This window comes from Lycorma delicatula, chromosome 6, assembly GCF_047948215.1.
Source record: "Lycorma delicatula isolate Av1 chromosome 6, ASM4794821v1, whole genome shotgun sequence".
NCBI classification, from domain to species: Eukaryota; Metazoa; Arthropoda; class Insecta; order Hemiptera; family Fulgoridae; genus Lycorma; species Lycorma delicatula.
This window is the reverse complement of record NC_134460.1, coordinates 82,499,880-82,514,978: the sequence shown is the minus strand read 5'-3', so window position 1 is coordinate 82,514,978 and position 15,099 is coordinate 82,499,880. Positions and strand designations below refer to the sequence as shown.

Genomic DNA, 15,099 nt, shown 5'->3' with positions numbered 1-15,099 from the left:
GACTCATGTACGTAATAATATTGCGGGTCGCCCTCTTACTTCGTAGATTGATGCTTCACACACCGACTTACTATAAGATCAGCGGCAAGCAACACCGGTAATTTGTTATACCTAGCTCACTTCAGCCGCTCCTGCTCCTGCTGCTTTACTGCTGCTGACAGCATCTCACATCACCAAAGACCATTTCTTACAACCAACATATCTCAATTTGTATACCATTTATTACAACTGTTAAATTTTAGTCATTCAGACTTTTAACATTTCGTTTTTAAAATCTTTACAATTTTTTTTTTTATATAAAAAAAGATACCTTAATAAAAAAAAATGAATTTATTTTTAACATATGACTTATTAATTTTTCTTGATTGTATTATTGCTATTATTGCTATACTGTAAAAAAATTACAGGGTAATTATTGCTCTTTTTTATATATATAAGATAATATATTTTTTTTTAAATGTAAATTTTGTTTATACATTCTCTCTATAAAACGGTACTAGATTAATTAGAAAACAAAACACTGAAATAGGTAAACAGTATTTTCATTAATTTAAACAGACATCTGTGATAATTTGTCAAAAATAAAGTAAAACTAAGAAAAAAACTTTCAAGGTGAGCGTTTTATTATTTGGAGTGTATGCTATAACAGTTTTAATATACTGTCAACGTAATAAACTTCCTTATATCTTGATTTAATGAAAGACTTGTAATAAGCAAGTGAATAAAGATAATTAACTCTGAAATAAATGGATCATAGAGATTGGTTATATTTTTAGAATATATGTACATTTAACTTAATGTAAGGGTGTAAATATTTATATGAAGATACATCCCAAAAAATGTATATTTTGAAGATAGATTTTTATTAATCTTCTAATAAAAAAATTTCAGTTTTTTTTTTTCTTTAGGTTTGCGTGACTAAGAAATATTACTGCCATGTTGATTTATAAAATTTATAAAAAACAATAATAATGAAATAAATTTTCTTGTACATAAATAAATATAGAAACGTAAGTAATAAAATATTCTTATTTAATATGAAAAAGTAAACAATTTAATAAGTTTCCTTCTCGGTTTCATAAATTCTCCTCTATGTGAAACCCCCTACATTAATGTTAGCATGAATTATTATAGCAAGTTAAAAAATAAGCAGCTTATCACTTGGTCTATAATTAGTATTTTTAGAATACTAATCATAGACATGATAATTTTTTCGTTAATTATATAGGTGATGTGAAAAAATACAAATTAATTTTTTTCTATTAAAACCTTAACAAAACATGAATTTTTAATTAGAAAAAAATAATATGATACTCGTATGTCAGCAATAAAGAAATAAATAATCGCAAGTTAAAAACTACTGTTATCATATTACAAAATTGTTATTTTCTTTGCCTGTTGTTTCTTTAATATTTTCATTGAAATCGATTACCTTTTTAATACTAAATAAACCCCATCTTACCCGTATATTTATTACATGTACTTGATAGGGGATTTTGAAGAGTTGTTACAACCGCATTTCGATCGGTCAAACCCAAAGGATGGGCTGGTTTGACGTCATATTTTTATTTGCAGTTGCCGACAAATTTTTCTCTGTTCTATTATCACAGTAAACGTATTTATTATTAAGAATAAACAATTCATATTTGAATAAAGAAAAACGCGCGAATATAAAATCGGTCTATATATCTAAATTTGTGCGTAATCGTTGGGAATAATTATGTTTATAAGGAACTTCGACCTGTCAACATAACACATTTTTTCCCAACATAATACAAATATTAAAAAACAAACAAAAAGGTATTCTTCTGTAAAAATTTTGTTACTAAATTTTGTTTTTGAATCTTTTTTATTACTTATTTTTAGCCTAAATTGATCAGTTTAATAAAGGGGCGTTAAGCTATCCTAACAGCCGATGCATGTTTTTTCTCAAAGCATGGCCCTGACCTCTTATTCATTACAATTTTTTTCTAACTACGACTCTTTTCTATCTATGTATGTGTGACATATATATATATATATATATATAATAATATAAATAAAAAAATAAATAAATATAAAAACTAAGAAAAATGGGTGGTTCTCAATATTTTTTTCAAATTTTTTTCTGTGAAAGAAACTGTACAGTATTAAAAAAATAATAATAGTGTTATTAATCAAATATTTTTAGGGCCTATTAAAAAAAGTTTTTAATTTCTATGGTAAAAACTTTAGTTTCGTAAAAATGTATATTCAATGATAAAACCAGTAACTCATTCTTATAATGGTAATTTTTTTTTATTACAGGATGCTGTTTTGTCACGTTTTACACTCGAAAGAGTGCGCTGGAAGCACAAAATGCTCTTCATAACATCAAAACACTAGCCGGGGTAAGTGCAGTTATATATAAATGTATACTTTTTTATATACTATTAATCCTTAACTAGAAGTGCATTTTATTTATATATATATATATATATTTATTTGGTTCTTTTCTTTTTTTAAGTATTTTCTTGGTTTCATATAAATGTATTTTTTTTGTATACTATTAATCAATACTTAACTAATCGCAAATTGTGATTATTGCAGTTAATCTTAATTATAAATTAAAGTTTATGACATTATTATATGCTTTATATTTTAGTTGAGAAAATTACATATTTCTATTTACCAACCGAATTTTGACAGGGGGATCTGTTTATCTTCTTGAATTAACAAAGGATTTTACGATTGTATTTCACCATCCATAACTAATAATATAATTTTTAACAACTTTCTCTAATTACGTATATATCTGTAAACTAACAATCATTGATTTTCATTAAGTCGCTGAATCATTGAGTTAAGGACAAATTTTATTATATAGAGTATAAGAGTATAAGACACTTTTTTAGTTTAATTGAAAAAAATGAGGATTATTCATTTTAGGTTATATAAAAATAATTTTTAGGTACTACAAAGTCTTTAACATTATTGTCTAATATCAAATGGTCTGAAAGCCAGTTTACTTATTTACTAATTAGAAAACAGCTGATAAAAAAATATTAAACACTCAAAAAGAATGTTATTATTACATGTTTTACTTATTAAAAAAATATCATCCTTTTCCCCTTTATGCATTCGTGGGAGTGCTTAGCCACTGAATTACATATTTTTCTCCAATTTATAAAATCAACTGAGTTTTCGATCTACAGTTTGAGGAGGTGCATGTCATTTGAGTTTGAATAGAATATCATGAATTTGATATTCCCCAAAACGAAAAACCGTGGGGCATCAAATTATGTGAATGTAGTGGTGCCACTGAATTGTTCTGAGTCTTATCCATTCAGTAAAAATTTTATTAATGTAGTCTCTAATATCTAATACGAAGATCATAATGAAGAAGTTCCCCACCTTGGTACCCCCACATAAGTAACCTCAATATCAGTCATACACAATGAACTGATGAAATAAGTTTACAACTCCTTTATCTACTTATTTATTCCTATTAGACACAAGCTATACAGTAATTTTTACAAATCGTTTATCTTCCCGTAATTTCACTCACTTTCATACCTGAAATTTAATGATAAATTGTATATTAAGTAAATAGTAGTCTATTTAATAGCGAAATAACCGATTGTAATATATATCTTCTAAATTCCGAGGGTTTGGCAAAGACATAACTACGTTGCCATCCCCAGAACTTCGCAATATAAACATGTGAAAAATTAAAATATTACTTTAGTTCGAACCATCCTTTTTCAAAACGTGTTCTACCTTCAGGGAATTATTTTAAACTTAACGTCGACCAGGATTCCTTAATTTTCTTTCTAGAACATTTACCCCGCGATAGGTTTTAAATGAAAATTGCATAGAAGTCCTAAATATTATTAAATAATGTACTCCTTTTAAAATTATGGAAGGCGGGAATGCCTGTTTTAACAGTTGTTTAATTAGAATTCTCTCACATTCTAAAAAGTAGATTTTACTTACTTGAAATGCATATTATATTGGATTATCGAAAAAGTAATTACAGAAATTGTTTATTATTTACATATTGCACCTTATGAGATTTGCATTTTATAATACCTCTGCAACGGATTAAAATTAAACTAGCAACAGGTTAGTACAGAACGTTGTAACTAAAACTGCAAAATAATGAATCAACAACAGCTTCTAGAAACACCAGCGAGTGTAAATGTTTAGTTATCCCTCCCGCTTACTCCCACTCAAATGCTCTGTTTCGTATCATTATACTACTATGTTTATTCATTTATTTTATGTAAACATTGAATAAAATTTTCAATTCTTTTTGTACATTTTATAATTTTATTTTACATTCTACGTATTTATTTATTTTTATTTTTTAAATTTAACTGTAATTCTTTTCTCTCTTCTCCACCTTTTTATCTCTCGTTATGCTGTCATACGCTCAACAACAGTATTTTCATTTTTCCATAGCATCATACAAGTATTTTATTATATTTTTATCTTACGATTTTAGTACATACATACTTTTTTTTAAATTTATAATACCTTTCTATTTTATTCAATTTTTTAAAATAAATTCTAGTTTTATCTCTTTTTTCTTTTTTACCAGTTATTTAACTATATACCTTAATTTCCTTGCAATTACATTATTAAAACGCTCTCATGTAACTCTTTAACATTCTACTTTTTTAAAAAAAGTTAGTACATTTAAAACCTTTATAAAATATAAAAACCGTAGTGGGTATTTATTCATGACGATTTATTTCTGTATTAGTATCGACTAGTTTTCATTTTTTAGTCATTTAAACATGACTTTTATAAAAATCTCTTCAAACAACATGAATTTTTTTCTACTCTAATAAATGGTAAAATAAAAAACAACACTTTGTACGTTTTACCCAGAATAGATTTATTGTTTTAACTGGAATTTCTTTTGCAATTCTTTATTGCAATAAACGTTAGTTATACTGTGAATGATATATATTATTTCACTAGCATAATCATATAGAATTTAACGATAACTAATCCTTTCACATTCGAAGTTACTATTTTTTTTTTAGAATCAGTTTATTAAAGTATATACGGTCGCAAACCAATAATATAAATACACATTTTTAAAAAATGACTATTTATTATATCTATTCGGCTTTTTAAACCATCCTTATTTATTCAAAGTTCATTCGTGTTGCATTTAGTGTTCATTTTAAAAATAAAATAAATTTTGAATAATAACTAATGAAACTTTTTCATAATCTTGATGCCCGAGTAAGGCAAAAAGTCTTTAGCAACCTCTTACAAGTAATGTTTTTAAACGCGCTAAAATTTTAATTTTAGATGAATAAATTAACATTTTAAACAGTAAAATAATAAATTTGTATTAATTCTTGTTGCCTATTCGCAAAATAATTCAACTTATATAATTAGTACTTGAATTGTATTAGGTTAATGTAATTAAATATTAAAAATTTATACACCAGAAAATAATAATGTTTATTAATATGAAAAAAAGCTTTGACGTTCCCTTGAGAAAGATGAGACGTTGAATTTCTTAAAACACAACGGAGTGTTTTTGCGTATTTAAGTTATTATATGTATATAAATGGGGTTGTAATATCTTCATGGTTGTTTTTACAAGAAGTTTATAGATATTAAAGTAAATTAACTTCATAAATTACTTTATAAAATTTACTCTTATTATTATATTTTTTACTTTGTTACTTTAATAGTAAAAGTAATTAATTTTCTCTTCAAGTTATTCTCTTCAAATTATTATTGTCATTATGTGTAAATAAACATATTTATATACAGTATACTTTCGTTAACTTTTCATCTATTTAATTAAAATATTTCTTTTTTTTAATTATTTGACACGCTGCTAATTAAATTTATATTTTATAATTTAAAAATATATAGTATATATTTTTATTTATATGAGGCAATCATATAAACTTTGCCATTTTTTAATTTTTTTTTCTATAAGCAGTAACAAAAAATATAAATAAATTTAATCTCCCTTATTTTTATTATTTCTCTACACTGTACTGTTATACAATACTGACTTAAAATCTCAGGTCATTTTTTGATACGAAAATTAAAATGAAATCAATTCAGGTTTTGATTTTTCACAAAAAAAATAATTAGTTATCGCTCGAGTTGTTTAAATTTCAAATCGCAAAACGTTTGATTAAAATTACGAAAACCCAAAATTATTTTTTCAAGTAGATTTTTTTAATTTAATTGCATGTCAACATGACATTTAAAAGAAAATTAAACTGACATTTACTATTCTTAAACTAAATTCTTCGATGTGTTGTTCTAGTTTTTCTAATCTTTGCTATAAAAATGATTTTAGTTTTTAATACAGATTAATGAAATATATATTAAAACTTTTATAAAGTTAAGGTTTTTTCTGCATATTCTGTATTGCAAAAGAAATAGCCTTTTATCCGGATATCGTACATTATCAACGATTGAATCGCTCCTACAGAAGTTTTCTCCTTTTTCTTTAACAGTTTTTGTGTTTTTTTGTTATGAACTTACATAATTGCAACAATTTTGGTATGAATCGTTTTTACTAGTATTCCTTGGGCATTACCACCTCTTTTGGTTGAAAAGCTTTTGTAATTTATTTTCTAGGAAAAGATTTAAATACGAAAATTAAATTATGAAAAAACTATTGAGGAGATTATTTTAAATTTCAAATAGCGTTCCGAATCTCCTCTTTTAGTAGAACTTTCCGTTCCCGTTTGTAGTCTATTTACGGCCCGAGGACGCATTTCAGGAAAATATATTACAGAATAAAAAAGTTTGAAACAATTTTTACAGAATTTTTTATAAATCTTGTATTTCCAACGCTTTATTTGAGAAACTACTTTTATTATTTAATCGTTGTATTTATTTTAATAAATCATTAAAAAAAAGCTGCTTTCACATCAGTATAATAGGTCATCTAAATGCAGCGCATATTCCCTTCAATACAAGAACTGTTTATATAGTTAAGATCATTTTTCTTGCATCAAAAAATTAGCTTTCTGGTAAACCAACTTTCTTTTTGCAAATAAACTGGACCTTTTTGTACTTATAATTCTTCATAATGCTTATTTAATGCTGTAATTTAGATTTACGTCACGATTGTTATATCAATCGATCGCAGACAGAAGATAAGAAATTATTTAAAGATAATTATTTTGGTTGAAAAATTTTTTAATTTTTTAAAAAGTTAGAAAATTTGGTTTAAAGAGATAAAATTTTAAATCGTCTTTCTTGAACTTTTCTTTTCAGTTCGAACAATTGATCCATCCATTTCTTTTGAAAATTTTTTTTTTGTAATTTGATTTTTAATTCTGCTCTCGCAAATTATTTCATGCGATAAAATTAAACCAAAATAAAAATTAATACAATTTTTTAGAAACATATTTTTTTCTACGAGTTTTGACCGTTATCCTTTGATACTTATCTAATAGATCTGAATATAGTCCCTGCACATAGCCATACTGAGAACATCAAAATATAACTGTACAGTTAAGTTCATTTCTTTTACAGGAAAAATTGACTTTCTACAAAAACAACTTTCTTTTTGCGAAATACCGGAACCTCTTGTTACTAGAAATTCTTTACAGTGCATATTTAATACCATAAATAAGATCTTCTAAGATGGATATTATTTCAATCGATCACAGCTAGTGAAACACAACAAATTATTTTACAATTTTTTGTTGGAAAAAATTTAAACCATACATTGCCAATATAAGTTTCCCGGTCAATCAAATTGTATAAGTTCTGTAACGTAGCGGTTTATGAGTGATCGGATGTGGGACACAAATTATTTTATTCTAAAGAATAAGATTTGATGCCAGGCGAACTAGAAGTATTGAATTCTTTTTCTATTACCTTCTTCGCTTCAGCCGAATTAGATTGTTGTTTTACATCAGCATATTAAATAAATTAAAATAAAATCCCGTTCTTAATCAGCTATACACAACATTTCTTATTTATTTTTTTTATAGTTTTATTATAAAGGAAAACTATTTTACTTCTATAATTGTATCACGTTTATTAGTTTTTTATTTTTCTCCATTTTCACTGCTATCAAAATATTTCTCAGTATCTACTACATTTACCTTCCTCAATTCCTTTATATTTCTTTTATTCTTTTTAATTTTATTATATTAATCAATGTTATTCATTCGTCTTTATTATAAAAATATTTTATTTTAAATGTAAATATTTTCTGAAACAATTTCCTTCTCTTTATTTAAAGCACTTTTATTTTCTTTGCCCCTATGGTTTTCTTCTTTTTTTTAATATAATATATTCCTTTATTTTTTATTAATATATATATATATATATATATATATATATATATATATATATATATATATATACAAAACATATACATATTTTACGGCTTACAAGTTGCTTATACAATGTTTTATGTAAAAGTATGTTCTTACCTTGTGTTGAGATTACATTACTTATGCATTCAACAACAATATTGTGTTGCATATTGTATGCTATACTACTTGATAGACAGCAGTGTACTGAAAGTTGTATAACTTGGCTCCTTCAACCTAATTTCAGAGGAAGAAAAATTGATTAATCAATGTCAAATATTTTGTTAATATAATAAAAAATAAAATAAAGTTCAACAGTAATTTTAAAATATGCACGTTAATTTTCATAAAAAAATATTTGTTTTTAAATTTTGATCAATTTGGAATTTATGAAGATTTTATTAGTGTTACACAAAACTTATTTAGAGGTTAAAAACTATTGCTCCTGGTAAAAATTTTATTAAGAGGTTTTCTCGCGGTAAATAATTTCTAATAACTTACATATTAAAATATTATTATTTACAAAATCTATTTTGTAAATCACTTTACAAAATTTATTTTTTCATAAGATATAGTTGGCCTTGGTATTAACATTAAATTTACTGTTGATTATACAGTTTTCAACTTAAAAGAGGCCCCATTACTCAATAATTTATATTAGATGCATATTTTTGTAAAAATGTATACATTGGTGTGAGATGGTAAAATAACGTGGAAGATGTTGGTATGACTGAGGCGAACTGTTTATTATTGCTAGAATTTTATAGCACCGAAAAATTTCCGTTTTCAGATATCAACGAAAATATCCATTTTGACCATCCCTAAATCTATTTTGCCTAGTTTCGGCGTGACGTCTGTACGTATGTATCTGGCATAACTCAAAAACGATTAGCCGTAGGATATTGAAATTTTGGATTTAGGACGTTGTAACATCTAGTTGTGCACTTCCCATTTTGATTGCAATCGACTGAAACAAAAGTGTCCAAAAAGGTCCAAAATCCAAAAACAATTTGGATTTTGGACTTTTTCTTAACTGCAGTAATAAACCCTCATTGAGAGCTTTTCAACGATAGTGGTACTTATTTTCATTGGTTCTAGAGTCATAGCCAAATAAAATTTTAATTAATGAACTATTTGGTTGCAAGGGCGCACGTCGATTCGAATTAGACTTTATCTCTTTTTTTTTAATTTAAATATTTTGATTTATTAATAATTTACCTCTGATTATAAAAAAAAACATTGCGATAAATATAAATTCAATAACAATAAAAAAAAAATGAAAAAATATCAGAAGTTATAAATGAAATAAAATTTCATGTACTTTGCATTTTAAAAATAGGTGTATACATGTAATTTAATAGGGGTACAAGGAAGTTATGTCTCGATAATAAATATCGCTATAAAATTTAGTAACCTTCTCCTGTTTCGTTTTTGTTTTCATTTTGTTGTTGGTTATATAATAATTTAAAAACATAGTATTAGATAAATATAAGACTTACATTTATTTAAAGAGTAATAAAGGGACTTTTACTCAATATTTCAGGTTAGATTGTTGAATTAAAAATGAAGTTTAAAAATAAATTTAATATTTTAGCAATTGTGTAACTGTCCACCTTTATTAAAGAATTGGAGGATCGTATCGAACTTTCAGCTGAAATAAGTTTAAATGAAGTGCAGCAAAAATGTGTAAATGAATTTAATAGATGTGAAAGGAAGTCATGTAGTGTCCGCATCAGAACGGAAATATTCATTTTGACTATCCCTGAATCATTTTGACTAGTTTCTGCGTGACGTCTCATTTGTATGTACGTACGTACGTACGTATGTGTCGCTTAACTCAAAAACGATTAGTTGTAGGATGTTGAAATTTTGAATTTAGAACTGTTGTAACATCTAGTTCTGATGTTACAAAAAGGGAGGTGCTCCCTTTTTGGTTGCAATCGACTGAACCAAAAGTGTCCAAAAAAGCCCAAAATCCAAACATATTTGGATTTTGGACTTTTTCTTAACTGCAGTTATAAGCCCTCACTGAGACCTCTTAAACGATATGTCATAAATAGTACTTATTTTCATTGGTTCCAGAGTTATAGCCAAATGAATTTTTAATTAATGAAATATTTGGATCTTACAAGAGGATGTCATATCGATTAGACTTCATCTCCTTTTTTTTAACTTTTGTTTTTTTAATTTAAATATATTGATTTATTAATAATTAATTATTAACCTGTGATTTTTAAAAAAATTCACAATAAATAATAATTCAGTAATAATAAAAAAAAGAAAATATATCAGAAGTTATTAGTGAAATAAAATTTTATGTACTTTTAAACGTAATTTAATAGGCGTACAAGGAAGTCATGTGGTTTCCACATAAGATTTTTAAATTTATTTAAATATAATAATATACGTTGTAATTTTATGTTTACTAATCTGATTCATATGAATTAGTTTCATATTTGTTTCATTTTTAACTGAAAAAAAGAGCAAAAAAAAGAATTTATTGATCGAAATTATATTTCGTTACTTTTCATGTAAAAATTACCACTCTTTTATACTGAAAAATAAAAGAAAAATAAGATAAGACAATAATGGTTAACAAGACAAAAAGATGTTATAACATAAAACTATATTTCGCAAAGGCATTGAAATCATAATTTTTCCAATATAATGGTCAAATCCCTCGAACAATTCTCTCCCCCAACAAACTTACTTCATTCCCCTCTGTGGTTCATGGAACAATCGGGAAAAGTTTTGTCGTCAAAACCGTTCAGCTATACGAAAGTTACCGTCGGACATATTAACTTGCACGCAAGCGGGACTCCTCTGGTGCTTGTGAAGACTAAGTTATATTCTAGAAATTAATATAAATTTAAGTTAGAAATTTTTACTTACCTTAATTGAAAGTAATTAATTAATTGTAACGTAATTTTTACATTGAATAATATTTCAATAAAAAACAAAAATTCATTCAAAAAGCTGAGGTTTGAAAAGACTCGTACTATTATACAGGTTAATAAAAAAGCATAATAAAAATTAAAAACTTTTTGAAAAAAGTAATTTATCAGAATATTTACAAAATTTACAAAGTAATTCTGTAAGTACGACTTCTTATTTCTCTGGAATTATACTACTGGTTCTCTCATATTATTTATGGTTAACTGCTGGTTAACCAGAATATGTTAGTATAAAGTCATATTATAGGTTGTTATATAATCATATTCTATTTATTATACTGATTTGGATATTTAATGAATTTGCGCCCTGTTTTGTAGACTTATTCTCTCTTGTGTCCGAGAAATAATTACAGAAAAAATTTAGAAATTTATTTACTTGAACTACCCTTAGCAAGGGTAGTCAAGTTTATTAAGAATATCAATGGTTTTAAATGCGTGTACTTTGTAAATTTTCTCCCGATTAATATCTTTAAAAATTGATTAAAAAACTGTATCCTCTTATGTATATTTGAACTTTCAAACTTTTATATGCACGTTGGTTTCTGTATTGAAATTTAATGCTTAAGATAATTTTTTAATTAAACGTATAGTATTTTCAATAGAGAGTCTTGATTTTCTAATAAATTTAGTTTGGCTAATTAATCTACATCGAAACAATTTTTTTTTTTTAATATTTATTCATATTCAGTAAAATTTTATATTGCATAAAATAATAGTTTTCAAAACGGTACGTAATATTATTTAATCCTTACTGAAAAAAGATGAAATGGAAACCTGTTAATCACATTTTCCTTACATTTTGGATTCCGTTCTACCATATCCAAGCAAATCTTAACCGATTTTGACAAAACTTGGTGGCGTGATGTAAACCTGTTACGAATAGGGCGCTATTGATTTTTAAACGAGTTGGTTCGCAGAAACGGGGTTTTTGGGTACTTTTCAGATTTTTTTCTTACTACTGGGAGCAATTTTCAGCCGTTTTTGATGAAACTTGGTAGGATGATGTAACCTAGTAGAAATAGAACCCTATTGATTTTCAAGCGAATCATTGGAACCGGAGTTAAAAGGCTAAGAACTGGGATTTTTTCTCAACTAAAACCGGACATCCGCCCTTCTGAGCACTTAGTGCGACAGAATTATTAGTTTAAATTCATCTGCATATATGCTAAACATATTTTTGTATATATGGCAATCATCATTTGCCAATCAATACATCATTTGGCATATATGCCAAACACGACTATTTGCATCGTCCAAACCTACTAATATTACCCAAATTCAGTAAATTCAAATATCCTAACAGTACTACGGTACGTATGATATGATACAAATTCGTTATGACTTAAAAATGTCGTACGTAACTGAAAAGATTACAAATTTTTTTGAAATACTTCATCGTAAATTTAGAAAGCTGTAATTAGAATCTCATTCAATTGCTAACAATATAGTTGCCCCATAATCATCCTCCACGAAGTGTGAAAAGGCGTTCCGACAGAGATTTCCTAGAATAATCTATTATTTCATGAAGATATAAAGTAGGAACTTTTTTTAACTAACAAAGTTCATTTTATTTTTAGTTGTTTATTCTACTTTTACTTGAGAACTAAATATTGTTTTCAAATTTTATTATTAAAGTAGTTAAATAGTCTACTTCGTCGAACCGTAGCTTAGTAAATATTCCATAATGTTTCATTATCATTGTGATTATTGTAAACAGAAATAAATAGCATTGAAAAAAGACAATATTCTGTTATGAAAAAAATATTTCATTAAAGGTTTATTTAGTATCAGTAACATAAGAGAATTTCATGGTAGTGGTTTATTGAATGAATATCTGTTTCGAATTAAAACCCGCTGTAGGTGTATTATATAATTAACAGTAAAGTGTATGCCATGACATAGTGTGATCATATTACCTTTAACCAAGAAATTTCTTACTATCCCTTACCACTACATCATAAAGCGTATTCAAGGTCTATTTCTATTCTTGTTCGTTTCCATGAAATAAAATAAAAGAGATAAACCTTTATTTGTTAAATATAATATGTATGAAAATAGTGATCCGATATATAAGTATCAGTTAGCGGTGAGGGAGTGTTGGATAAATATAAGAGGCTCGGTTGATAAATTTTGCACATATATGCGTAGCATGTGGATGAAAAGAGATAATGTTGTGAAATAAAAAATGAATAAAAGTACAATACGTTAGTTACAAAATGCAGTATTTATTTTTCAATGTCATCTCCGTTTACACTGTTACACTTTTCCCAACGTGTGACAAGTTTTTGCATTCCGTCACCGAAACTTCTGGCAGTCTTTCTCGGATCCAAGTGGCCACAGCTTCCTTCACCTCATCGTACCGACGATGATGTGATCATTAAACCACCGGGTTTGAGATCCTTCTTGAGATGAGGGAAGAAGTGGAAGTCGCACGGAGCCAAATCCGGTAAGTATAGCGGATGCGAAATAGGCTCAAACTTCAGCTTGCGAAGAGCCATCGGAGGGTTTGCACAGATTTTACGGTAACCTAATTGCTCGACAATATGGCCTACTCGTTCTTTAGATATACCTAACTAAATAGCGAACGGTACTTTCTCAGTGTTTCACCGGTCACTATGAAACTAGTCGTCCGCTGCGAGATGCGTCCTCAATTGTCGTTTTACCAGCTTCACATTTGCGAAATTTCATCGCCCACCTATTCACAGTACTCCTGTCAACAGTTTCACTGCCGTAAACCTCTTTTAAACGATGAAAATTAATTAATTCGTAGGATTCACATTTTTTGCTGTTAAAAATTCGACCATTGCGCGCTGTTTTAACCGTGGTGATACACTGACCGTACTCAACTCCATTTTACCTGCTATTGAAAACAAACCGGTAAACTGATTTCTACGCATTATCTCAGGGTTGTAGAGGGGAAATTTAGCTATCGTGTTCTGCTACGTCCAACTCGATAGTACCTTTTGTCTCCGTGTTTCAAGCTAGTGTGCAAAATTTATCAGCTTATAACACAAAATTTATCAAAATTTAACACAAGTGGACAGATTATACATCTTATTGCCTTTCTTCTCGAATATTTCTAACTGTTAATCAGAGCAGTGGTTACATGGATCTAACCGTACTTGAGATGTGTATTTTGAATAACATAGTGATTTTATCTGTTGTGAGAGAATATAAATTTTCACTTAATTTTTTTAATATGATTTTGCAAAATCTTTATACTGTTTTAGATAAGTGTACAAAATTTCAGTTAATTTTCTAAAGCTTTTGAATATTATAGAGTGCACAAATTGTAGAAATTTTTACAATGTAATAAAATTTTGTATCATCTTAAAAATATATATGATTATAATGAAAATATATTATCGAAATCTGAAAATTTTTGTAAATCAATTAATAAATCTTATTTTTTTTTTTATTAAAATAAAGTACATTCTAGAAAATATTATTGAAATATAAATAAAATAAGAGAATTTGAAAAAGGAAGTTGCTTAGAAATCCAGTATTACATTTACTTATCAATTAACTGTCCGTATACGCATGCATGTTATATGTGTTTTTATGTATTTAAGTAAAGGCTTATGTGCGCCCTTTTACGTACTCTGTATGCAAAGCGCGGTTGAGTGCTCTTTCTTTCCGCCGTGGTTTTTAACCATCAAGTCTCTCAACTCCTCCATTTCCTCCTCCTTTACCTCAACTTCCTCCTCCACCCGTTAATATCCCTCCAAAGACCCACCCTCTTAACACTACTACTCCAATTGAATATTCATGATTTTCGTCCCTCACTCATTCTAAAATTCATCATTATTGCTTTCAGGCCATTCTCAGCTATCTTTTTATATTGTTATTCCATTCTATCT

General features: G+C 27.0%; 1 protein-coding gene across 22 annotated transcripts in view; it reads left to right on the top strand.

Moving 5' to 3' along the window:
* LOC142325978 (CUGBP Elav-like family member 1) overlaps positions 1-15,099 on the top strand; it is a 1,952,897-nt gene that overhangs the window by 1,450,708 nt on the left and 487,090 nt on the right. For all 22 annotated transcript variants that reach the window (XM_075367994.1, XM_075367987.1, XM_075367984.1 and 19 more), the window contains one exon: positions 2,287-2,369. In XM_075367994.1, coding sequence (XP_075224109.1) covers positions 2,287-2,369 — 83 coding nt within the window. The remainder of the gene's footprint in view (positions 1-2,286; positions 2,370-15,099) is intronic.